The following is a 25610-nucleotide window of genomic DNA, read 5'->3' on the forward strand; positions in this document are numbered from 1 at the left end:
TGATCCCGATGGCAAACCCTAGCACTCTGTAGCAGTGGGTCCCACAGCTATAGAGCCTTGGATCCAAACTTGGTGGGTCCTTGGCCCTTTCCCAGCCCAGGTCCTGGATTCATGGATCTTCCATTCATCCACCCCAGCTTTGGTCAGTCTGTACATAGAAAACACACAGTGGTGGGGTATGTGCTTATGAAAGGAGTGACTGTATAGTCCCAGCTAAAATTTCTAAGGGCTGATGGCTCCCCATAGTCTCTGTTTGTCCTGGAAGAGCTACACTGAAGGTTAGCAGACTTAGACCACGTGAGGTTTGGGGGAGAAAAAACAAATGTTCCAGATATTCAGTGCACTGATTCCTCTTGCCTTTCAGGTAAACACTTTTGAAATGCCAAGGAGATGTGGAGTGGACCACAGCCCTCCTACTTACCTTGTTAGCAATCACCAAATTCACCAGTCCAGTTGCTGATTGAATGAGAGATTCAGCCTCTTTGTTGGTGAGCTCATTAAGTGATTGTCCATTTAGTGTTAACAGTTCATCCCCTGGGCTTAGACGACCATCCCTTTAAAACACACACACACAGTATTACAGACCCAAGAACAATACAGCATAATTGAGATTGTTCTTGATGTCTCGCCCACAAAGGCACATGAAATCTCTCCTTTCCCCTGCCACCTTGAACACTCTCATGCAGGGGCTGGCTACAATCACAGATGGCTCCCTGCAAGCACTCCTTAGTGCACAAAACATCCCAAAGAGCTCCCTCTTCCCCCACCATTCTAAGCTGTGGAGAGGACTGTATACTGTGCTCTCTAAAGAGAACCCAGGGCCATAATGCCTTCCAGTACATCTGGTAGCATGGTGGCCTTTACCAAGGGCTATTAAAGAGGGGACACCATAAATCTTTTACAATGCACAAGTTAGCCTCTTTCTAATCAATGATTAGATAATGCATAGAGAGTACACTTATAAAGTTTGTGGACGATACCAAGCTGGGAGGGATTGCAAGGGCTTTGGAGGGTAGGATTAAAATTCAAAATGATCTGGACAAACTGGAGAAATGGTCTGAAGTAAATAAGATGAAATTCAATAAGGACAAATGCAAAGTACTCCATTTAGGAAAGAATAATCAGTTGCATACATACAAAATGGAAAATGACTGCCTAGCAAGGAGTACTGCAGAAAGGGATCTGGGGGTCATAGTGGATTGCAAGCTAAATATGAGTGAAGAGTGTAACGCTGTTACAAAACAAGTGAATACTATTCTGTAATGTTTTAAGCAAGACACAAGAAGTAATTTCTCCACTCTACTCAGCACTGATAAGGCCTCAGCTGGAGTACTGTGTCCGGTTTCTAGGTGCAACATTTCAGGAAAAATGTGGCAAACTGGAAAAAATCCAAAGGATCGTAACAAGGATGATTAAAGGTATAGAAAACATGACCTACAAGGAAAGATTGAAAAAATTGGGTTTGTTTAGTCTGGAGAAGAGGAGGTGGGGGTTGGGCGGACGAGAACAGTTTTTAAGGACATAAAAGGTTGTTACTAGGAGACATTGTTCTTGTTAACCTCTGAGGATAGGACAAGAAGCAATGGACTTAAATTGCAGAAAGGTCAGTTTAGGTTGGACATTAGGAAGAACTTTCTAACAGTCAGGGTGGTTAAGCACTGGAACAAATTACCTAGGGAGGTTGTGGAATCTCTGTCATCAGAAATTTTAAGAAATGGTAGACAAACACCTGTCAGGGATGGTCGAGCTATTATGTAGTCCTGCCTTGAGTGCAGGGTATTGGACTAGATGATCTCTCGAGGTCCTGCACCTCTATGATTCTATAATCCTTATTTGCAATTAACATTGAGAAGAGTTAGAGCTGAGCATGGCTGCATGTTTTATTTCTAATATGTTTATCCATTTCTTCAGCTCAGTGCAATGTAAGATGTTTCCTGTGCATCACTGTGTTCCTTTGGATTTAAGATCTTAAAGTGCAGCTGGAGTCAGACGATGGGTCCTTCAAAAACCATCAAGTTAGTCCATAATAAAAATTATAAATGAAGTACCTGTGGGCAGCACCCCCATTGATCACTTGGCTGACTGTGAACCCTTTCCCAAGAGAAGTGCAGTTGGGGGTTCTCGAGATTTGGATCCCCAGGCCATCATTTCCCGTGGCTATACAGAGCCTCCAGATGCAGCCATCCTGGTTCAGGAAGATGAAGACAAAAACTCTTTATTGCATCAAAGTAAATATGCAGAGAGTATTTAAGTTATTTACAGTTTGATTTTTTAAAGCATCAATTTTCTTGTTCCTAGATCCAGATTATTTCTAAACACAAGAAAAGTAGAAGCTGAATGCAGCTCACTTCTGGGTAGTTGCTGTTGTGTGAGACAAACATCTCAAACAATTCTTCTCCATGGGACTGCAATGACTTCTGATTACCATAGGAAAAGATTATAGTATGATGTGTTTTGCCATGAAGAGGCAAGAGAGCAGCTGACAGATTTTGACAATAGGGATGTGTGAGATTTTTTGACCATGCCAACTGGAAGGAAAGGGAGAGACAAAAATACTAAGTTAAGTATGCTGGGACACATTTATACTTGAAGTCCATGGAGTATTTTTCCCTCTGTTTTATTGATACAGTTAAGTGTTTTCTCCTTACTACACTACAAGTGATTAATGGTCCTGAAAGAAGTATCAGCCCACCCCGGGGGAACAAAAAGAGAAAGAGTGAGAGATTGAATTCCAGTAATACGTTAAGAATAATCAGCCCCTAGTGGCATTAAACTGCCATTTTTATTTTGTTAATTTGGCTTTATGCACTGCTGAGAAACTCATGTGAATACAAGGGCAAATTTTGCTTATAGAAGCATACATGAAATTCACTAGGAGTCACTCATGCTTCCAAAAACTAATGTGGGATCATAGGGTCTGGTGAGATTCTTGCACTAGGTTCATGGCCAAATACCTACAACCTGGTAAAGCCTGTGCAGCTGGCAGTGCCATGGGCTGGGACAGCTAAGGATAAAAGCAGTAGTGGCCGTATGGTCCGAGGAGGTGCCCGAACAATGTGTGTTTCATTTTATATGCCGAATTCAGGCTTGGATCTTGCAAACCTTTTATCACAAAAATACTTAGTCCCATGACTAGCCCCTTTGAAATGAATGGAAGTGCTCACATGAGCAGTGAGTGATTCTTCATACGTGTCAGGGCTTGCAGCATTGAGCGCTTACATTTGGAGGATTTTATTTTTTGACTCCTCAGGGCAAATTTTCAGCCAGTCTCAAGCTCCACTCTATTCAGAGACACCTCCCCCCATTGAAACCCACATGCGGTCATGCTCTGTTCCCCAGCTTGTGTACAGGACTTAGATTCCCATCCTGCAAAGAGAACTGCTTGATTTCGAGTTGAGTTAGTGGAGCTCCATGCAGGTGGCCGCATGGTTTTCTTTGCAAGATCAGAGGCTTAGATTGTAAATTCTTTGGGGGCAGGGACTATCTCAATATATGTTGTCCATATATGCAATGGGGACACTATCCTGACTTGGATTTCGAGGCAGGTGCTACGGTTATTTAAATGTCAAATAATAATAATAAGAGGTGATTTGGATATTTTTCTGGGCCCAATCATTTGTATGCATTAAATTAGTGAGAATGCAAAACTGGAAGCAAGTTCTGTTGTGTGTCTCACAAAAACTAGAGAACAGCTATAATTTTTGTTTTAAATCCCTTTTTTACCATCAGGTTTGGTTAATTTTCAGTTTAGCTCTATCTGTCAAATACATTAGAAATTAATTTTTGTTGGAGGGAGGTGTAGCAATTCGTATGTGTTGTCCGCATTTGCAGTTTGGAGTCCTGGATATAGATCATTATATTAAAATCCAAGTTCTAGCAACATGACATAAAAGCTTTAAAAAATAAATATTAGACTGGCCGATGTTACAGCAGCCAATTTGTTTGGGCTTTGCTCTTTAATGTCTTTTATTTCCTGTCTCATTTATTATTTTATATGTAAAAATGCTCTGCTGGTGCTTCCAGGAGCAGAGCAGTTATTAGTTTTGCCCCTTTTTTTAATGTGTCCTGTTGGTTTTGTCCGGTGACTCATAGCTCCAGGCCTGGCAAACGTAGAGAACATGTTAAAATAAAGTTGGCAGGTTTGGTGGGTGGGCAGGTGGGTTCCTCCTAGGGCACCAGACCTAGTCATTACTGGAATGTATGTTTAATGCATGTCGGTTGCCAATGAATAAAAAAATCTTTCACTTATAGGCAGCTTTGCCATACAGAGCTTAATGAAGCTGGTGAAACATGTATTTCACATCTGTTCAAATGTTATTGACCCCAAGCATGCAAATAAAATGAAGGCCTTTCAATAGTGCACTGTTAGTAAGATTACATTTAAGCAAAAAATCTCAGGCTGAAAGAAAAATCTAAATCAAAGGAATATCGCAGGATTTTTTTGGAAACTTTTGTGTATAGATTCAGCTGATCTTTCATGCTTTTCATTTTGCAACCAATTTTCTTCATTCTTATCATACCAAAGGCCAAATCTCAGGATATTTTTATCTCTGCCATTTCAGAGATTTCCTTTTCCATCACTTTCTCATTAGACGTTTCTAGCTGAGAGTCCTGTCTTGAAACATCTCCTTCCAGATGCTGTTTTGAAATAAGCGTAACCAGGCCTTCGCTGGAAAACTGAAACACTTTCGTGCACTCTGAATGTAACTCACAATAGTTAGATTGTCTGAAATGAAATACATGACTGCACATGGGTGGTTCAAGGAAGATCTGGTAATCACTTAACCAGGCATATGATGATAACCTGATTGACTCTGTTTAAAAAACAGTAATAACAATATAGCAGTGAGTGCTTAGGCTTCTATAGCCCGCTGAATACTAAAGAGCTGTGATTTCTGAGTCAATGACCAATTAAGAGAATAGAGCCTTTTTGAATTTTCTTCCAGAGAAATTGTATTATGTCAATTTTGAAAAATAGGGCCAGAGGCCTCACTGGTGTAAATCAGCAGAGCTCCATTGAGTTTGATATGTTCAGCTGAGGAACTGGTCCTTTAAAAACTTTTAGACAAAATTCCATTTATTTTCCTAGCATCTGTCTGGGAATTCCCTTTGAAATTAATAAAGGTACCAGCTGGTACCTGTGAAAAATCCATGGGATAGTGGAACTGTGCCATTGGAGGTAGCCACCCCCTCCTGCCCTCTCTGTTTTACCTCCTTTTCACCAGTTGCCCTCCTTCTCAGTAGTGAGATTATGAGATCAGTGGTACATGAATTAATCGCCTGATGCAACAGGTGGGGCTTGGGATTCAGGTTCCCACAAAACCCTAGCTATGGCTAGTTGATGGATAGAGAGACGGGTAAACAGATCACGCAGTATAAATAGATCTGTCTATTCATCAGCTATCCTTAGCCATTTTTTTTCTGGGAACCTGCCCTACCTGTTGCGTCACCCACTTGCTACATGTCACCTCACTCAACAAGTTTAAGAGATAACCTGTGTCTGATCTCACAGTCCCATTTCTGGGAAGGGCAGAAGGGAGAGCACAGAAAGAGAGAGAGAGCACAAATGAAGAAAGTGAAGGAATAAATACAGCCTCCCTCCCAACCAAGCTTGTCCAGCTGTCATGCCATAACCCTGTTTCTGAGACATCACAGTCTTCTGCCATGGAAATCATCCCATCACAAAGAATGGGTCAAATCATCCTCTCCTGGAAAATGGGAAATTAACAAAAAATATGCCTGGATGATGATGCAAAAATAGTGAGTTGTTTTTTTCTCTCAGGCATGAGAGATTGAGGGCCACATGGAAAAGGCCGGGGTCTGGTTCTGGAACCACACGGAGCCCTACGATCCACTGAAATTCTGACTCCAGTCTTTTGGCTGTTGGGCATTCACGCAGAAAACCTTCCCCTCAACATTGCCCGCTGTCCTGGATACCCCCTCTCCCTCAGTAGCCCTATTGCCATGGCTACTATTACAGTGATTGGGTGTTACATGCCACTGCCCAACATGGGTGACGGTGGCATGTGCAGAAGAAGCCACATATCATAATGTAGTGCTGCCAGAAGCAGTAATAAACTAGAAAGAGATTACTGCTTGAAATTGCTTGGGTGCTCAAAGGACCATTCCAGCTCGGGTGAATGTCCCTCGTCCCACCCATTCCTCACCATGACTGACTTTGTCTCTGATTTCTCAGTAGCCCTATCAGATATACCCTCCTTCCACAGCTTTTGCCTGAGTGTCAGGGCACCAAGTGTCATCAAGAGCAGAGAGGCTGTAAAGCAGATCTTCGTATTTACACACCAGTATCCTTACCATTTGGTGCACACACGGAAAGCCAGGAAGTTACTTTGAGCAGCACATGACAGGCGAACACATTCAGAAAGGAGCATTCTTTCCCAGTGACCATCCCACTCAGCGATGTTATAGACTACCAGCCTTTGGCTTGCCATTCCATTTTCTTTGTTGCTTTTTTAGCCAAGGTCATAGTAGTTTGAGTTGTCTGCACTTTTAAGTAGTGGATGTGTTGAAAGATCACAGCACACCCAGTAGAACTTACTTAACAAAATCCTTAACATTTGTAACACATAGAAAGAGAATTCCAATGAGTGAGAGAGGTCAAAATAGCCCATATCACTAGCCTCCCAAAGCTGCATTTTCAGACAGCTACCGACCAGCACAATATTTAATGATCTTAGGATTCCCTTGTCTGACATCAGAGATTTACCAATGCTAGACTTTAAGGCCAGAAGGGCCCCTTGCGATTGTCTAGTCTGACTTCCTGCATAACACAGGCCATAGGATTTCTCATAGGACCCATCTGGATGAAGATCGAGGTGCCTTCCTCGCTTGGTGAATACTATTAAGAAAACTCTGAATACTATTCTTGCCATGAGAGTTGATCAAAAATAAAAAGATTATGTAGGCATCTAGAAGATTTGGAAAACATTTTCATTCCATGGCATTTCCAAATGGACCAATTTTCATTTTCCAGACAACCTTTTGTATGGATGTATATTTTTATAGAGATATAGGGAAGTTTGTCTCAGATAATATCAAACTCACTTAGAACATAGCTTCATGCCAACTACAGAGTAATCAATGAGGGACCTTTGTTTCACCCCAGGCCCATCTACCCATTGGGAACATAGAATTGCATACACCCCAGTTTAATCGCTGAGTATGCATTCTGAAATTATTAACGCTTTAGTTGCTGGGTTAAAATAATCCCCAAAATGCATACTGGGGACTAACCGTGCTTTGAATATTCCTCCTTGAAAGCAAAGGCAAATGGTTTAGAACCATAATGTAATCAGAACGTCAGAAGAACCTTTCCATAATGTTTTCCATTTGAATTTACATCAAAGTGTTTGTTTATTTTCATAAGCGGAATAAGTGCCCCATAGTGAGACCGTTACACAAATTACAGTTCCCGGGATTCATTTGAAACTCAGCCACCCAGTATCAGTTATCAGAATTGGCACAGTAGACTGAAAATGTTGTGACTTTGCCTAGAAATCAGTTATGAAGCAAATCTAATACACAACACTGTCTGCTACTTTATAATAATACACATATCAGCGTGGTGAAAACTGTATGTAACCACACACCTAAATGCAGTGTTTTCTGCACTATTGTTGCTTTAATGGTACAAATCACTAAGATGGAGCTGGGATAATCTGCAATGGCACAAGTCACTTGTTACACTAGCGCCATTGTCTGCACCAGAAGGTCCTGATTTGCATTGTGCTCAATTTCTGTTTGTTAAGTAAGATTCTCAAATGAAAACCATTTTAGAAGAGCAAAGTAGTAGTAGTATTCTCTGTAAGCTCTGAGGATAGGACAAGACGCAATGGGCTTAAATCGCAATAAGTGCACTTTAGGTTGGACATTAGGCAAAACTTCCTAACTGTCTGGGTGGTTAAGCACTGGAATAAATTGCCTAGGGAGGTTGTAGAATCTCCATCACTAGAGATTTTTAAGACCAAGTTAGACAAACACCTGTAAGGATGGTTTAGATAATACTTAGGACTGGTCTTCACTACAGAGAGATGGGTGCTGCTGCAATCGATACAGCAGGGATTGATTGGGTCAAGTGAACACCCTCTAAATCGACTGCAGACCACTCTCCGGTCAACCCTGATACTCCAGCTCTTCGAGAAGACTAAGGGAAGTTGACCGGAGAGCGTCTCCCGTCGATGCAGTGCAGTGAAGACACCGGGGTAAGTTGACCTAAGCTACGTCGACTCCAGTTACTTTATTCATGCAGCTGGAGTAGTGTAACTTAGATCAACTTACCCCAGTCATGAAGACAAGCCCTTAGTCCTGCCATGAGCACAGGGGACTGGACTAGATAACCTCTCAAGGTCCCTTTCAGTCCTATGATTCTATGATTATGATGCAAGTTACATACAATTGTCAGGGTCTTAGTAAGCTGTCAGTGTGGCCCTTGAGACCACAACAAACAAAATAAAACATGTCTTCCAGGGATAACAAGTGTTGCCTTAGTTTCCACACTTCCGCCTACTCACAACTGCTCTGTTTTGACAAATGACAAAGACCCTTGTAGTACTTTTATTATTCTTGTTATGGTCACTGGTTATCAAAATTATTTTTATGTAATATAAATGATAGCTGTAATCAGATCATGGCACTTCCTATTATACTTACTGTACTGTGTCGATACATAGAACTTGCCAAGTATTTGCGACAAGAGTATGTACCTGAAACTGGTTGCCTGAAACAAAGTGATGCTGGAAACACTGTGTAATTTAATCAAAGTGAGAACACTAGTGAATCATACACGAACAACAGTGTAAGGCTCAGACAGGAACATGAATTCTTCCACTTCTGGGCCTGGAAGGAACTGCTGTTTGAGAGTTCAGTGCTCTGGATTTTTGTGGAGGGTGTTCATACCTTCAGGGTCATGGGCACCAGGCACACGGCTGCAGGTAGTGTAAGGCAGAAAACTGATGGACTAACACAATAGTCTGGCACAGCTGTGTGCCCCAGTAATGTAACAGAAAAATGGATTCTGATTCCTTGAAATGAGAATGGGCCATGCATTGACCAGTGAATTTCTGCAGCTGATTATAGAGAGCAACAGAGAGCCTGACGCCTTGGGACCTGAAGAAAATCTCTGACTCTCTTCTTCTGGATATTTGAGGATAGGGGTTTTAAGAGAGGGCCAAGTGCTCTCTAATGCATACTGCACTAAGGAGCCGGTTATGACAGACCAGTGCAACATAGAGGGGATGTATCAATCACCTCACTGCATATTGCAGAGCCTCAGCAAGATGACACAGACGGAAGAACAAGGTAGATGATGCCAGCATCTCTGCTCCCGTAGGAGGAAAAATGAAGACTTGATGGCATCACCATGAGTCCACACAGTATACAGAAGGTTAACAAGTGCCACCAGGGAACACTTACATTGCTAAAGATGAATTAATGTATAACTGTTCTCCAGCGGCAGCAGCTAACTTGACTACCATAAATTCAAGGCACCTGGATTCTCTGACTTGACTATCTTTGGTAAAATGGTGAGAAGTCAGATGCTGGGAAACCTGGTGGCAGTTATTGGAACTCAGGGTGCTTTGGGTTTGTGGATGGACAAGGTGCAACAGCTGACAAGCACATGAGAATGCACTGTGCAAGGAAGGTAGAGTGGAATCCTTTGGCTGGCAGAGGCCAGCAGCCTCCTTTCATTTGCAGAGTGAGCTCACCAGCCAAAATGTGGAATGTTTCCATGCTGGAGGAAGGGTGTGGTTTTGCAGAGCTCCATTGTGATTGGGCGTCTTTTGGGGCTGGCTCAATTTAAGTCATTTTTTTTCTTTCCGTTGGAATGCAGTAGAATATTCCCCGGGGGGGGATGGGGGGGGCAGGGGGGCTCTGTTTTGAGACTGAAATGTGCACTATATTCTCCTGATTCCCTTTTTGTCAAGTTTGGGCTATGTGCTGTGATCATTAGGGAGAAGCTCAAGTGGCACAATGGAGATTTGGATTCAGAGTTTGAACACCATAAGCATTACTTGGTGTTTGGATATGAAGTTCTGATTTGAGCCCATTGCTAAAGAAGATATGCAAAAATGAATGGAAGGAATATTTAATACAAAGGAATCAGTTCCCTCATACAGGTCAATATTTGTATCGCTAAAATGCATATGATGTAATAGGCATTAGGATACCATGGAGGTGACCAGCTATAAACTACCTAGGTATATAATGTATATTTAGTTCCTGTCACCAAGAAGGTTCTCAAAGTGCTTTAGTCTTTACTAGCTGAGTGGACAGACTATGTACTGTGTATTAGCAGACACTTCACTTATGCCTGTAATGCAGCCACCTCTGGGATGAAACAATGTAGCTGCTTAACAGCACACAGCAACAATATACAACACCTTAGGACAGAAAGTGACAAAATATGCAGCATCCAACTGAAATTGTAGGGGGAATTTATTATAGGTATCCAGAATGTAATCAGTCAATTTGAAAAATGGCCAGAATGGTGGGATTACTACATTTCCTCTTGATAAAAGCAACGTCAGTTTTTTAACAACCAGAGGCACTTAGGGTCTCACTTTTATATCTGTTAAGAAGGTGACATCTCTGGCAACATAGAGTCTACATCCTTCAAATTCAGACAGATCATTTGCCTACTGGATCACCTGAGTTTCCCCTAGTACTAACCCAGCTGCACCTCACTTAGCTTATAAGCTCTGACAAGAGCACTGTTTAAAAAGGGTCTGTGCTGTAATGACCCCGCTTTCTATTATGGCCGCTGGTCTGCTGCATTCCAGGTAGAGTGCAGCTCCTGAATGCACTGAGCATGGCTTAACATTCCACTGACTTCAATGGCATGTCAGTCAGCAGAGTGCAGTGGAGAGACCCTGCAGCCCAAGATGGAGTGTAATACACTTTCTGTGCTATTTATGCCGAGTTGGACCGCTGCTGGCTCATGATCTCTGAGAATCATGGGGTGTCTTCTGTGCCCTGAGATTCATGAAACCATTGAAACATGAAATAAACAATAGTCAGTGAATTGCCTACCTGGATGAAGAACTTCCTTCTCATATTCTTGCAGCTTTCACTTCCATCATCTTTGGACTGGATCACGCTGGTGATCACAAGAGGATAAGGAGTGCTGTCATCCGGTTCTGAAGTGCATAGCACTTGTAGTCTAGGGCAACTGTCAATTTTCTCTTGATCCCAACTGGTAGAAATCTCAATGGGATCAGGGCATTTCTCATCTGGACTTGACCCATCATCAGTATCCTTGGTATTACAGAGTATAAGTGATCTTGAAATGGAGCGAAACTTTTTTGATTTCCTGCTCCCAACTCTGCTCTGTCGATCCACCTTCAGTGAGCTGGTGATGCTGCCCTTTTTCCTCTCATGTTCCCATTTGTGTGGCATGACAGTGCCAAAAACTTTCTCTAGTCCTCAGCAGCTAAATATCCTCCCAGAAGAGAAATATAAAAAGTGAGTTATAATTGGCCTCGTCCTATTTCCCCTCCCAGTAACCTACACTACTGAAAAGTTGTGATGAACAAATTGAGTCAACAGAGCCTTTCATTCCAGTAACAACCATGTGATGTCTTATGACTTGCAACATTTATTTCTGTGCAGTGCTGTATTAAATTCTCCTTCACCGTTTCATTCTCTTCCTATGCTCTCCAAGCACAGAGGAGTGCTTTAAACAAATGTTTTTGAGGCTTCTGTTGTGTTGCTTCTTCCTGGTTTCTGCTGAATTTGCAGGATGAAATCCCAAATTGAAAAGAAGATACAGAAAAGCACTATTCTATCCTTCAAACTCACATAGAAGGAGAGGCTCTGCTTGGAGCCTGATTTATGACAGCGTTGTAATTCAGATAGGATTAATCAAATTGTTGAGGTTAAATTCTCTGCCTGGCACATCTGATTTGTAAGTGGTTTAGCTAAAGTAGATCTTGGCCATGAATAAGGAAGGAATGCCAGGCTGGAGTGAAACACATACCTTTGGACAGCTAAGCCCACTTAAAAGAATCTGTGTGTAATTGCAAAAAAGAGATCCATTGAAGCCATTTAGATGTGAATACTTGATTAAGGATTGAACCTCAGAAAAGAATACAACTCCAGCATATTAATGCAAAAGTAACCCATTAAAGGAATTATTTTTCCACTGTATGTTTCTGCATACCAAATCAAAATAAAATAGAGCAGAAATGCCACGGAGTAGCAATGTGACATAAAAATTGGTACTTTATAAAATGAATATTAAGTAAAGGAATAAGCATATTAGAAAAATTAAGAAAAACTGGTCAATAAATTTTCAGCATAACCTTTTTCCATCATAAAATGCAAGTTAGTTGAAATTATTATGGTTTTCAGGAGCATATTGATTTTTGATGGGTGAAAGTTTAAATGAATCATTCTGACTTTCTCATTTCATTTTGATAATATTGAAACATTTTGTTTTAACTTTATCATCTCAAGTAATTTCATTTATACTTTTATAGTATATCAAAGTATTAATTTGAATCATATATTTAAAATTATATATTTATTGTTATATATCATTTTGTTTGATGTTATCTAAATGAAATGTTTGGACCTTACTGAAACTAAATGATTTTACATTAGTGAAATAAAATGTTGCTAATCGTTAATCTTTTGGAATTTCCCATTTCACAGAAAATTTTGACTTTTCATTCCAATTCTGAATGTAAACAAATTTTGAAATGTTGGAATTTCCTACAGAACAGAAATTCTGTTTTCTGGCCAGCTCTAGTAATAAACTTACGCAATTATACAGGGTTTATTTCTCCTGTTTTTATCTTCCTTTTGATCTGTTTATTCAAATGCACAGGTCCAGGAAGGTTATGGAATGTAGTTTATATTAAATTGAAAAGCATATTTAAAATAAATCTTTTAAAGTCTGTAGCTTTGATCCATGGAATTTGCACAATATGTTTTAGACTGGGATTTATTTATTTCTCTCTCTTTTAGTGACTCTAGTGCTGGTTAAAGTTGTAAAACTGGCTGGAACATCTATTTGGCCCCGAACAGGTCCACCCTGGCCAGGAAGGAAAGCTCTGAGAGGGTGGTTCAATCTCCATGTTCCATTCAGTCCTTAGTATCTCTGCGAGTGCTAGCAAAGGTGCCAGGTAATGCTAATTACGATGTAATGAGTTGAGGATTTTGTTGGACATTTTTAAAAATAATGAAATGTTCTTATTATGAATGTTTAATAGCACAAAGATCACGGACAGTGCAATAAAGCACAGAAAATGTATGCACAGGGAGATGATACTGTAGGAATGCTTCTCAGTGGGCTCAGCTTCACTGTTTACAAGCACAAATTGCACTTGAAAAAAGGTGCAAAATTTGCACCTATGTTTTTTGTGTCAGCAAATGAATTATGGGTGTAAGTCATAAGTTGCATGTTACAACTGAGATTTCTACCCACGGCTCTGCTGGTGATGCAAAAATGTGGGTGCAAATTTTGCACAGGCAAATTGCAGCTGCAAAAGGGAGACCAGCCACCTGAAAATGTAGGCTTGTAGATTTTACACCAAGCCAGCTCCACTGTATAATAGAACCCTACAAGACAGCCTCAGATCACATTCCTCTCCTCTACCGCTCAGACAAATACCCATAGAAACCAAACCAAACACTGAGGAAAAGAAGGAAAAATGAATAATGTGTAATAGAGAACCTGAGCAAAAGAGCTATATGCTGGGAAATATGTAGCTTCTAGAGGAGTACAAGATCCAGTCTGCATCAAAGTTTGTTTAATTTTGTAAAAGAAAAACAAACACTGCACATAGCCTTTTCATGAGAAGCAAAGAGGTCCCTTTATCCATCATTGAGAAGTATGCTAATACATATGGTGCCTTGAAGAGATTCAGGCATTTTGATAGGTGATACTCTTTTATAAGAGTTTAGGATAATTTATTTTCTATCATAGTAATAATAATATCCTTCTGCTTCACAGTGTCTTTCATCCAACAGGATCCCAGAATACTTCACAAATTACATACTAGCACTATGTGAGATTTTCCAAAGGAAGGTTCTTCCGTCAGAAAATGCCGATTCATTGAAATCAAAATGTTGTGTTGGAACGTGTCAATTTCAATGAAAATTTTTATGGAAATCTGCCAGCTCTTCTGCCCACCTCCCAGCTCTTTGGCAGATCTCCTGGTGTGCTGGCACAGAGACTGGGCTCCCTGGGCTTCCAAACTCTCCGGTTTCAGTTTTGAAGGAATCTTTCAACATCTAATCCTAATGTAGAGCTGTACCTCCCAGCTCTGTAATCACGCAATGCTTTACCTCCCCTAGTTTCCATTTATTGTTGAATGGAATCCTTCTCTATGAATAATCCAAGTACCTGTCTCCTCTTATTGCTCATAGTTTTGTCCAAAAGGATCAGCTGAGTGAAGTTAATAAGGATCTATTCTGAGGTGGACACTAATGAAACTGGCAAGAATCATGATCATTTCAGTTAGCAGCTTCTTGGGAAAACTAGAAGCCAGGCAGAGGGAGGTACTGGGGTTATTCATAGAGAAGGCTTCCCCAAGCTCTGAGATACCAAGGAGCATGGGGAGCTGGGCCTGGAAATCTTTGAAAAAAATCCATTTCTGTTCTTCCAATATGGATTTTTTTGCTGTGAAAAAATTCATAGATCTGGTTGTTGTTTTTTTAAAGCAAAAAAGGCCCAGGACAAGCTCTGACTCTTATAACACATGACAAAGGAAAAAAGGCCTTGATTTAGGAAAGCATGTAAGCATGTGCACAAGTCCCAAACACATGCTTAAAGTTAAGTACATATGTAATTGTTTTGTTTTGTTTTTTAACGGGATGCTTTCCTGCCTAAAAATCTGGACAAACAGTAAAACGTGGAACTCAGTTAATCCACCTACGTCAGAATAAAAGAGGGTATTTAGGCATAGCTAGATAGACATGGGGAGGCATGATGGTTGAATGGATCAGTAACCTGTGTTCTGTTCTCAGCTCTGATGCTGACTTGCTGGATGACATTGGGCAAGTCACTTCACCTCTCTGTGCCTCTGTTTCCCAATCAGTAAAATGAGGCCAATGATACTCACCAGAATCCTCTATTTGTAAAGCACTTTGAGATACACGGATTTAAAGTGCAATGTACTATTGTTAGTCATAACTTTAACAGCCTAATCATATCCAAATAACAAGAAAATATGCACATTGATCTAATTAAGTATCACATCTGCAGTTTGTATTACACTTTTTACATGGAATAATTTGCATTAGTTAACGGTAAATGACACCCACCCATATTATTGTGTAACGTCTTTTGGGGGTTGTTTTAGTTTTGTTGGTTTTTGGTTAAATAAGACTCTTTCATTGCTGCCCCGGTGTAGAAATCAGTCCAGTTGCTACTTTTTGACATAACAAATCCCCATTAGGACCTCAGTATGTTAAGAAATTAATCTTGAAAAGCTCATGATAGAGGTTACATTTCCTGTATGCTTGAGGGTGTTTAGATGGAAGGAGGGACAGACCTTTTATAACAGATGAAAGACAGAAAGTGGGCTTGGATGAACAGTATGATTGATAGGGCTACAGGTATCTCAAATACTGCTCAAGTAAAGATGCAGTTAGTCCAAGTGCATCCCCATAACATCGGCATAGGAAGCAGTGTGTCTAACCTGCTCAGGAGTGCAAGTAGGATGGTACGCTCTAGTACGCAGTACCGGCATGAGATTTTTAGTGGGTACGGGGTACCGGAAAGAATTGGGGAGGCTAGAACCCCACTCTGGAGGGGGGGTGGAATTGCACTCTGCTCATTAAAGGAGCAGAACACAGCTAGGAAAGGCATTTATTCTTTATTTGGATCTAACAGCACAATACATATGTCAACTAACTTAAACAAAGGCTTTGTTTAAGTTTGTTAGCATATATACTGTGCTGTTAAGTTGGTCAGGAGTCCTCAAGAGGGGAGGGGAGGGGAGGGGAGGACAGAAGGTGTTCAAACAGTGTTTTTGATTCCTGATCCAGCCTCTGGATTATGAACATATACTGATAGGAGCATTCTAACCAAGGGATTGAGGACTTTAAAATAATCTGGAGCCTTCATATTTCCTTGATCCTGTGCAGATGGACTTAAGAGTTGGATATGGTACAAAGACTGTTCTAGCCTCATTGATTGCTGATTTCTTCCTTGCAATGGACAAAGTTCAGATGTCTGCTGGCTTTCTCACATGAGTCAGCAGCCTTTGATACCTGTGGTATAAGCAACATAGCCCTTGCTTGATTGGTTTTGTTCTTTCCTCTCCAAATGTCAAAGCCTGTTCCCATTGAACTCAAAAGAAAAACTTCTTTTGATTTCAATGGGATCAGGATTTGGCCCCAAGATATCAGAGAATGTGATTTTGATCAATTGCTTATCTGTCCAGAGACAGTTCTCATGCATGTTCTGCCAGGCTGGTTTTGATTGCCCTTCCTGTAGGTCATGCTGAGGAAAATAATCAAACAATTTGGGCTGCAGTTCTATGAAGATGCACATGGCACACACACCGTTCTATTCCTCTTTTCCATCAAACCCAGATGGCGCAGCATCTTTGCTTTCCTAGTGTCTGGTGGAGAGCAATACTTAGGCCTTGTCTACACTGCCAATTTAGAGCGCTGAAACTTTCTCGCTGAGGGGTGTGAACCCCCCCCCCCACCCCGAGTGACAGTGTGGACGCACTACAGCGCTTTCCATACTGGGCTTTCCGAGGGCTGGTTTAACTCAGAGCGCTCTACGGGCATGGCTACACTTGTAGATGTAGGGCACTTTGAGTTAAACCCACCTTTGTAGAGTGCAGTACGGAAAGCACTGCAATCTGTGCACACTGACAGCTACAAGCGCACTGGCGTGGCCACATTAGTAACTCTTGCAATGGCCACAGAGAGCAGGGCATTGTGGTAGCTATCCCAGCATTCAAGTGGCTGCAATATGCTTTTCAAATGGGGGGTGGGCAGAGTGTGACAGGGAGTGTGTTGTGTATATGTGGGGGGAGAAAGAGTGGGTTTTGGGGAGCCTGAGAGCATATCAGCATGCTGTCTTGTAAGTTCAGACAGCAGCAGATCCCCTTTCCCCGCCTCTCAAGCAACATTCCACAGTAATGGTTGCTTTGTCCCAGAGCAGATAAGCAGCCAGCTGTCAGAAATGGAGCTTTGAAACGGCATCTCCGCATTCCTACAGCCAATTCCAAGCAATGACAAGAGTGGCCACTTGACTTAAGGGGATAATGGGATGTTTCTGGAGGCCAATCAGAGCGCAGTAATGCAACACCTTGTTCACACTGACGCTGGGGAGTTTCAGCCGAGACGGACCAAGCGTTATGCTTCTGGTGGAGATGGATTACCAGGAGTGCTCCAGCTGCAGAGTCCAGGGGCTCTAAGTGTCTTGCCAGTGTGGATGGGTCTGGAGTTAGGGCACCCAGGGCTGCTTTAATGTGCTCTAACTTGCAAGTGTAGCCAAGCCCTTAGTTTGGACATAAAGGAGGCACTGATAGTGTGTTAAGGGAAAGTGGGGTGATGGTCCTTCCTATCCTTCTTCTATTTAAGAAGTTTTCAATTTGAGGGTGCTGCTGGATCCTCAATGACACCTGAGAGTACAGGTGGCACCAGGGGTCCAAAGCATCATTTTACAACTGCATCTGTTTAACAGATGCAGTTGTAAAATTTTAGACAAGTAAGGGGAGTGTCAGAGGGGACGGGGAGTGCGTGGGTGACCTGGGCTGGGGGCGGGGCAGAGAGGAGTCACATGGAGGGTCATGGAGGGAGGTCACGTGACCCCCCCTTGTGTCCCTCCCATGAGTGCAGTACCACCAAAAAATTATTTCTACTTGCACCACTGAACCTGCTGCATTTTTAGAATGAGACCACAGAATATGCATCACAACTTACCTCCAGATGTTCAAGGCCTTTCAGATGAGATTGGTTGCCCTTATAATGTGGAATCAGTGCTTCCAGGAACTCCTACGGTATATCAACAATAATAACATTAGGGATAGGTCTGAACTAAAAACTGAGATCTGAACAGCTCTGCACTAGGGGACAGTTCAGAGGCAGACAACATCTCTTGTTAAAGGGTTTCAGTGTTTTACAAATATTTACTAAACTTCCCCTCCCCCCAGGAAGTAGTTAATTAAACCGAGCCTTTCTACAACTGCGTAAACTGAGCAAGATTAATGGCCAAACTGTGGTGCACCAGAGTAGGGTCCACCATGAGTGAAGATGGAGTGGACAGCAGAAGCCCCTTCTCTGCTCCAGCACACCCATACAGCAAGCAGCCATGCCCCTGAGCACATGCCATACTAAATGCCCTGAAAGAGGCCTCTCTCTACGAAGCTGAAACTGGGGAGAAGTGTATAGTACACCTACTGAAAGGGGCAGGACATGTTGCATAAGCCCCACTCCCCCATCACTTCTTAAGGAGTTATGCCTTATGCAGAGATAACATTTCCCTTCTTCACTGCACGGACAGTACAACTGCAAGCCCCTCCATCCCCAGTGCTCCTTTGCGTCTCGAGACCAAATTGAACCCTACAAGACTTACCCAATATCACACAGCAAGTTAGCGGCTGAGCTGAGGATAAAACCCTGGAGTCCTGATGACTTCCAGTCCCTTGCTCTAAGCACTAGATCATGCCCCTACTCCCAGCTTTTACCAATGCAATGTTCTCTGTAGAGCTGCTGCATAAGTAATACAACAACGGTAGGAAGCACCAAAACACACACTCTATAAGCTCTCTAATACAAATGTCCAGAAAGCAGCAATGCAAGTGCCAGAAGATCCTTATGAATCATCGCCATCTTCCACCAAATTTAATTCAGTTTTTTGTGGGAAAGGCCAATTATTTCAAAGCCAGCTCCCAAAAACCACTTATCTTTCCCCTGGTGCGCTTGCTGCTTGTCATATTCTCTGGCCATTCCGGTACCTCCGGCCCTCCTGATGGAAGCTGTCTGTGGTTTGTAACTCAAACCAAATGTTACTTCTTTTTTCAAGGGTTCCCCCCACACCCCTCAGCTTTGTGTTAAAAAGCTCTCTGTTTGTCTTCTGTAAACAATATGCATAATTTTTGAGTAGCATCCATTTGGTTCACATTTTTGGTTGGATATTAAACCAAGCATTTACAAACATAAATAATTTGGAGTCGTTCCCGGACTGAATGGGAATCCTCTGCTGTTAATGAAACAGTGGAAAAGTTAGATCTATTCTTTATTAGCAAGAACACGAAGGCTTTACATTACTTAGTACTAACAGCATAAACTCTTGCATCACATTTTAAATCTCGATCCTGTGAGCTTTATCAGTCTTGTTACTCAGCTTTACCATAAACATTGAATAAGCACAGAAGTCTAGGGCTTCCAGCCAAGAAGGAGAACTACCTTTTTGTTTTGGTAAAGAGCAAAGGCATTTTGGAGTACTGGATTTACTGTGCAAAGCCTGTAGTAATTATAAAATAAAAAAATAATAAAGAGAACTTACAACAGAGAGGCAGAAAAACCTGACTCCTGCAGAAGGCTGTTTTTCTTCATAGGCCTGGCAAAAAAACAGAGTGAATAATTGAAAACACACCCTCACTGTCACATGACTTAGTTTTAGTAATTTGGTTCAGTATATTGGAATGAGACTATTGTTTCCTAATTGACCAAAATGTCAGCAGAGATAGAAAAACAAAACCAATGAGATACACATCCAGGAAGACTGTTCCTGACTCTCTTGCAGCTGTTCAATGAAGACAGGCTTTCCAGGATTTTGTCATTCCCTCTACCCTTTATTTTGAATAGCCCCTGGATATATTGGGGCTTTGAGCATGTTACACCTCTTGAGGAGGAGTGGAACCAAGCTAATTGAATGCAGGATTTCCTGTTGCTGGCCAGCTCAGCCAACACACTTCTCGTAATTTTCAACAGTTATGTTACATGTTAAGTCAATAGGAATTTTATAGGCCACTTCCTTTCCAGAAGCAAAAATAACATGGGACCCTCCAAATATTGATTAACAGAAGCCACGGTGAGTCTAAGTCCCAATTCCCTCTCTTACTCCAAAGGGGATGTAAACTGAATGGTCCATATGACTAGTATGTTCCTTTTGCCTTCATGCTGGCTCAGATGCATTGGCCAGCGCTGGGGGAGAAGCCAAGTCCTTGCCCACCTAAGCCAGCTTTCCCTGTACATGCTGTCCCAATAAAAATACCCAATGGTTGCGAGAACTGATTTTTAAACAGTTATTGTTTATTTGATACAGATTTTAAATAGAAAAGCTTATTTAGAGGCCTCATTTTTCTTCTTGACCCTATAAAATGTACATAATATCAGATCCAGAAAAACTTAACCAGAAGCCTGAATTACCCTCTCACCCTTCAGTGTGGTCCCTCAAGCTCACACTGTCACTGCCCATGACTTATTCTGTGGATACCTACTGGAGAGGACTCCACTTAAGCTTAACACTTAAATGCCTTCACCAAAGAGAGGTGTGATTTGCGTTTAAAAAGTTACTGTGAAATGGTATCATGTTTATTGTCTGTCAATGACTTCTAGATCAAAGCTGCTCCATGTAGGTAGGAAAAAGGGTTTCTTTAACTTCCACCCTTGCTGGGTTCACACGGTGGAACATGAAAGTCAAGCTGAGTTCTTTCCTGTCTGTGCAACAGCCCCAGTAACCCTGGCCCAACTTTATAGGTGGTGCTAATTCATTGTTGAGGTGTTCATCATGAGAAGAAAAGCACCCAGCTTTGCTTTCATGTACCAGAGTAAGTTGGCAGGGCACCAATTAGCTAAAACATCTATTCACTTGTAAACAGAGCAAATATGATCTAGAGTCACTGAAGGTCAGCAAATATGGAATGCCACAATGCTGCTTTAAAGTCTCATTTTGGAGAAGACCCATGTTTTAAACTGTCTAGTGGACACCGGATATCAAATTTCTCTCCTGTAAAAAAGTAGAATTAGGGAACTTATCTTTCCTATTATTTAACTAAAAAAACATTATGCCCTATAATACCTAAATCCTTGCTGCGGCATGGGCAAAGTGTGTTTGAATAGAGGGATAGCAGCAGCAGTATTATAGATGTGAAAAATCAGTGAAGAAACTAACAAGTTACACACAGTTTCTCATGCATTTTTACAGTGGCGCACATGTGCTATTGGTAAGGGATGCAGAACTCATTCATACAAAATCTGAACAGTCTCAAAGTTTTTCTCCAAACACAGACCAAACTGGAATCTTTTCTTCTCCAAAACATTAGCAATCGTTTTTTTCCTTCCCTTTTCATTTTCACACACCAGTGCGCTTCCTGACCATAGGCCAAATTCTGGGGTCCCTAAGTCAATCGGAATTTTGCTTAGTTAAGAATGGCAGAATCTGGCCTACGGCCAGGCAGCAGAAACATAAATATCTTGAGCGAGGCTGCTGATCATGCTACTTCTTTCCATCCCTTTTTAATATCACGTTTGTTCAGTGCACAGTGGTGATCGGAAAAGTGAGCTGTTAGAAGGTACAAGGATAGAAAATAATGCCAGAGTTATAATGCCATTGTATATCTTCACGGTATTCCCTGATATTGAATCCTGTGCGTGGGTCTCGTTACACCATCTTTAAAAAGATTATAGTGGGAGAACGGCCCTGAAAATGATCAGAGACATGAATTCTGTCGGACGGGAAATCGTTCAGTACGGAGAAGGTATGAATAAGAAGTGACATGATAAGCAGTATAAAAATAATTAAGTGTATAAAAAGGCTGCTCAGTAGATCCTATTTACCCTTTCCTGAAATACAAGAGAAATGGAATGAAAAGGAGACAAATTTAAAACCAATAAAAGGAAACAGATTTTTTTTATACAAAGCATAATTAATATGTGGAACTCATTGCTACAAGATGACGTCAATGCCAAGGGTGAAATTTTAGCCACTTTGAAGTCAGTGGGGAGTTTGCCACTGATTTCAATGGGGCCAGGATAACACCCTATAAGTGTAGTGGACTTTTTTAATTAGCTGTTCATATGATCAGAACTAGCCAGTTACACTGATATAGAATATATAAGGTATAACAACCCCCTTGCCTTGGAACAAAAGCAAGCCTTGTCTGCTGGGATGGGAAGACATTCCCCCCTGGGCATGTTATTTCATATTTGTCTCATTATGGAGATTAGCCACCTTTCTGTGAAGAATCTGGCATGTGTTCCTTTCTCCCAAACAACTTTTAAATGACAAAAAGCAATTTCCTCTTCATTGCTATTGCTACAGGCCTGAATTAGTCACTTCTGCCTTGATTATTGCAGTCTTTTCTGCACTAGCTTCCCCATATCCCACTGCTGCCCCCTCGGTCCATCTAAAACGTAGCGATATAAAAATTGCCAGCCTGAATCAGACCAGTTCAATAGCCTGTTGCTGACCGTCACTAGCATCAGAACACGTAAGCTGCACTAAGCAATTCTGGGATCACATGCCTCCAAGAAGTTTCCTAGTCCCCCCTTAGTTAGGGGCTGGCTGAAATATGAGGGCATATATCCCTTCCAAAGCGCTTCTTTGTTTTTAACATTTATTATTGTGACGGGATACGCTTTTTATCAGAGGAAAGTGCAAAACCCCCATGGGTGAACAATTATTGTTTAGCCTGCCCATCAGGCAAATTCCTTCCTAATACCTGTCACTTGGTGGTTTGATTATGCAGTGAAGGATGAGGAGAGCTATCTCTTCCAAACACACAATGAATCCTGTGTACTGGAACTATAATTTGCCCTTTTTTTGAATCCTGCTAAGGTCTTGACGTCAATGAGATCCAGTGGCAATGAGTTCTACAAGGTAATAATACATTGGGTAGAAATGTATTTCCCTGTAATAGTTTTAAAATCTCTGCCTTTCCAGCTCGTTCAGTTCTTGTATTGTCAAAAGTATCGTCCTCACCTCCAAGTCTTTGTGGAATTTTGCTTCCACTTATCTTTGTAATCACTTCACCATGTATCCCCACTTGCTCCTTTAACTTTCTCCTTTTGCCTCCTTCTCTTACTCTGAGCTTCACCCTTCAGATCATCTTGTATGGTTGGAGCACCCTCCTTCTTCCTCAGATCCTTAAAACCACCTCTTTTGTGAAACCTTAATACCTTTAGCCTTACCAATTGCATCCAGGCCCTCTTGTTATTGAACTGTTGCTCGGTGTTGACCACGTGTTGTCTTTGCCTGAGTTAGGTTGTAAGATCCTTAGAGTATGGATCTTGTCTTTCTGTGTGTTTGTGCAATGCACCATGTATACTTACGGTGCTGTATCTGATTGTTAGGTCTTTCGCTGGTGAACAATGTCGCTTGTGTTTTAGATATGCTATCTACAATGCTGTTTTTATGGAGCATAACATTGTCACTGGAGAAGACAGTTGCTACCAAAAGAGCTCATCCCACACAGCTGCCTCACCTCCAGGCCTGATTATGCAGCCCTGGGCGAATGGGTAAATCATTGTGTAGGCAAAATGCGCTGGTTTAAAAAAAATAGCACACATTTGATGCACATGAACTACATGAATGATGCACTGGCTGTGCATGTGACTGAGAAATACTGCAGTGAGTGTTTGGAGAACACTGACTGTGTGGGATGTTGAGAACCATGGCATGTGGGGTATGGCAGGAATGTTATCCTTTTAACACAGTGACGGGTGTTTTTTAAAGGAATATTTGTATTTATTTATAGATCATGTGTAAGAGCTTGGAGGTGGAGTAAAGAATGCTTGCATGTAAGTATGGCTTAATGCTTGAAATCACGCAAAGTCATTCGTTTCATTTCGATTAATTGATTCCAAGTCCAGAAGGGACCATTGTGATCATCTGGTCTGGCCTCCTATATGGCACAGTTCTAGTCACTAGTAAATAGTTGGTGCTGAATGTAGCGTCCAACTATTTTGCAAGTAATTGGCTAGTGTCATAGAGTATATAAATTACTGCAACTCCAGAACAGTAATAATTTATGTGAGTTCTCCTGTTCGGGGATTTTTTGATTTTTTTTTTATGACTTTGCCTCTTTATTCCACATTTCCAGTCATATAATGTTGCTTTTTCATCTGACGTTGCTTTCCTTTTGATTTATGCACTCCTGAACGGCATACCAAAATAAAGGGCCCTTGAGGTGGAATGAAAGGGGGATTATCAATTGCCAACAAATGTGATTTATCAGGAAAAATTATAGTGTGAAAGAAAAATGAACTTTCTCTATCTGCAAAATCATATGAAAATGGTCTCAGTATTTTTAAGGCTTCAGTATAAAAGTTGCATTTAGGGCCAGCTATTATTACATTTTATTGTAGGTTCTGGGCTGGCTTCTGGCACCTTTACTGATATGGAGTTAGTCCCTACTCCTCAAGCAACCCCACTGGAATGTCTGGGAGTACTCAAGAAGTGAAGAACTATTCCACATGAGTGAAGGTTCTGGAATCTGTCCTGCGCCAGAGTGCACTGATATCAATGGAAAGATTTCCATTGGCTTCAATGGGCTTGGATCAGACCCAAACACAAGTAGTACGTACTACTGTATTTTGACTGGAGGATTTTTTTAAAAAAAAATTAGCATTATCAATTATTTCACCCTTTGGTGAAGAATTATGTAATCCCCTGCCCCTTAAGTGTCCGTGGCTAGGTAAGATGAATTTACTGTATCTGTGGGAGCAGTTGTTATTTCAGCTGCAAGGGCTTAGCAGCAGCCACCTTTTGAGTCTCTGTCATCCTGTGTGCTTGGCAAAGGTAAAGCTATTTAATTCAGCTTCTTCTTCTCTGCATTAAATGAGTTTTGAAACCCCTTCATGTTTACATTGCTTTCCTTTCTCTCCGACACCATGATAGCCATAAAGAGACTCAACTTGTATGATTTTTATTTGTGGTGTCAAAGATTTCAGAGGCGGCTTTTCTTACCAGCTAACTTATTCAGTCCAGAGGCTCTAACGCCAACTGGTATCAGAATACATAACACACACATAACACACTTACATTATAGTTAACAATATTGGCTATCAGATAAACAACTGCATAATAAGGTGCAGAATATTGTGACACGATTGCTTAGTGGTAGTACTGGCTACAGGGACTGGATTACAACAGTGCTCCTGAGATTCCATTGGCTTCTGATCTGCTCCTGGGTGCAATTGACTATGCTGATCTTTAAAGCCCTGCATACTTTGTCCTAGCCTTTGAGTGATTGGCTCTCTCCCATGTGCCACCATGACATTTGAGATCAGCTGATGCATTCGTGCTAGCAGTACTGAGATTTAAATATATCAAAGCTATTGGCAAGGAGTTCTGAGTTGGGGGTTCTTGACTTTGGGAATTGTTTTCCCCCTTGGTCCAACAGATCCTGAGCATAAATTTTGGGGCACAGTAGAAAGCCCCTCATCAGCTTACACAGACTTGGAGAGTGGGAAGTGATATCATTATACTTCCTTTACTGCATGAGCCTACATGGTAAATATTTTACTAATTGTGTGTTGCTATGATGACAGCAGTTTAAACATTGAAAACTAAACAATAATGCTGTGTACTTCTACATCATCTTTCATCTGAGGATCAAAAACAAAGTAGGTGTGATAAATCCCTTTTAACAGAGAAGGCATAGAGAATTTAAGGC

The 25610-nt window shown here is 41.4% G+C and overlaps 1 protein-coding gene across 1 annotated transcript in view; it reads right to left on the minus strand.

The window, feature by feature from the left end:
* Positions 1-17950, minus strand: part of IL16 (interleukin 16) — a 53044-nt gene extending 35094 nt beyond the window's left edge. Inside the window, exons 1-2 of the mRNA XM_073304088.1 lie at positions 17911-17950; positions 11050-11458 (exon numbers count right to left, since the gene is read on the minus strand). Coding sequence (XP_073160189.1) covers positions 11050-11415 — 366 coding nt within the window. The 5' untranslated portion in view covers positions 11416-11458; positions 17911-17950. The remainder of the gene's footprint in view (positions 1-11049; positions 11459-17910) is intronic.
* Positions 17951-25610: the final 7660 nt, after the last annotated feature.

The sequence above is a fragment of the Lepidochelys kempii genome, chromosome 10 (assembly GCF_965140265.1).
Source record: "Lepidochelys kempii isolate rLepKem1 chromosome 10, rLepKem1.hap2, whole genome shotgun sequence".
Lineage (NCBI taxonomy): Eukaryota > Metazoa > Chordata > Testudines > Cheloniidae > Lepidochelys > Lepidochelys kempii.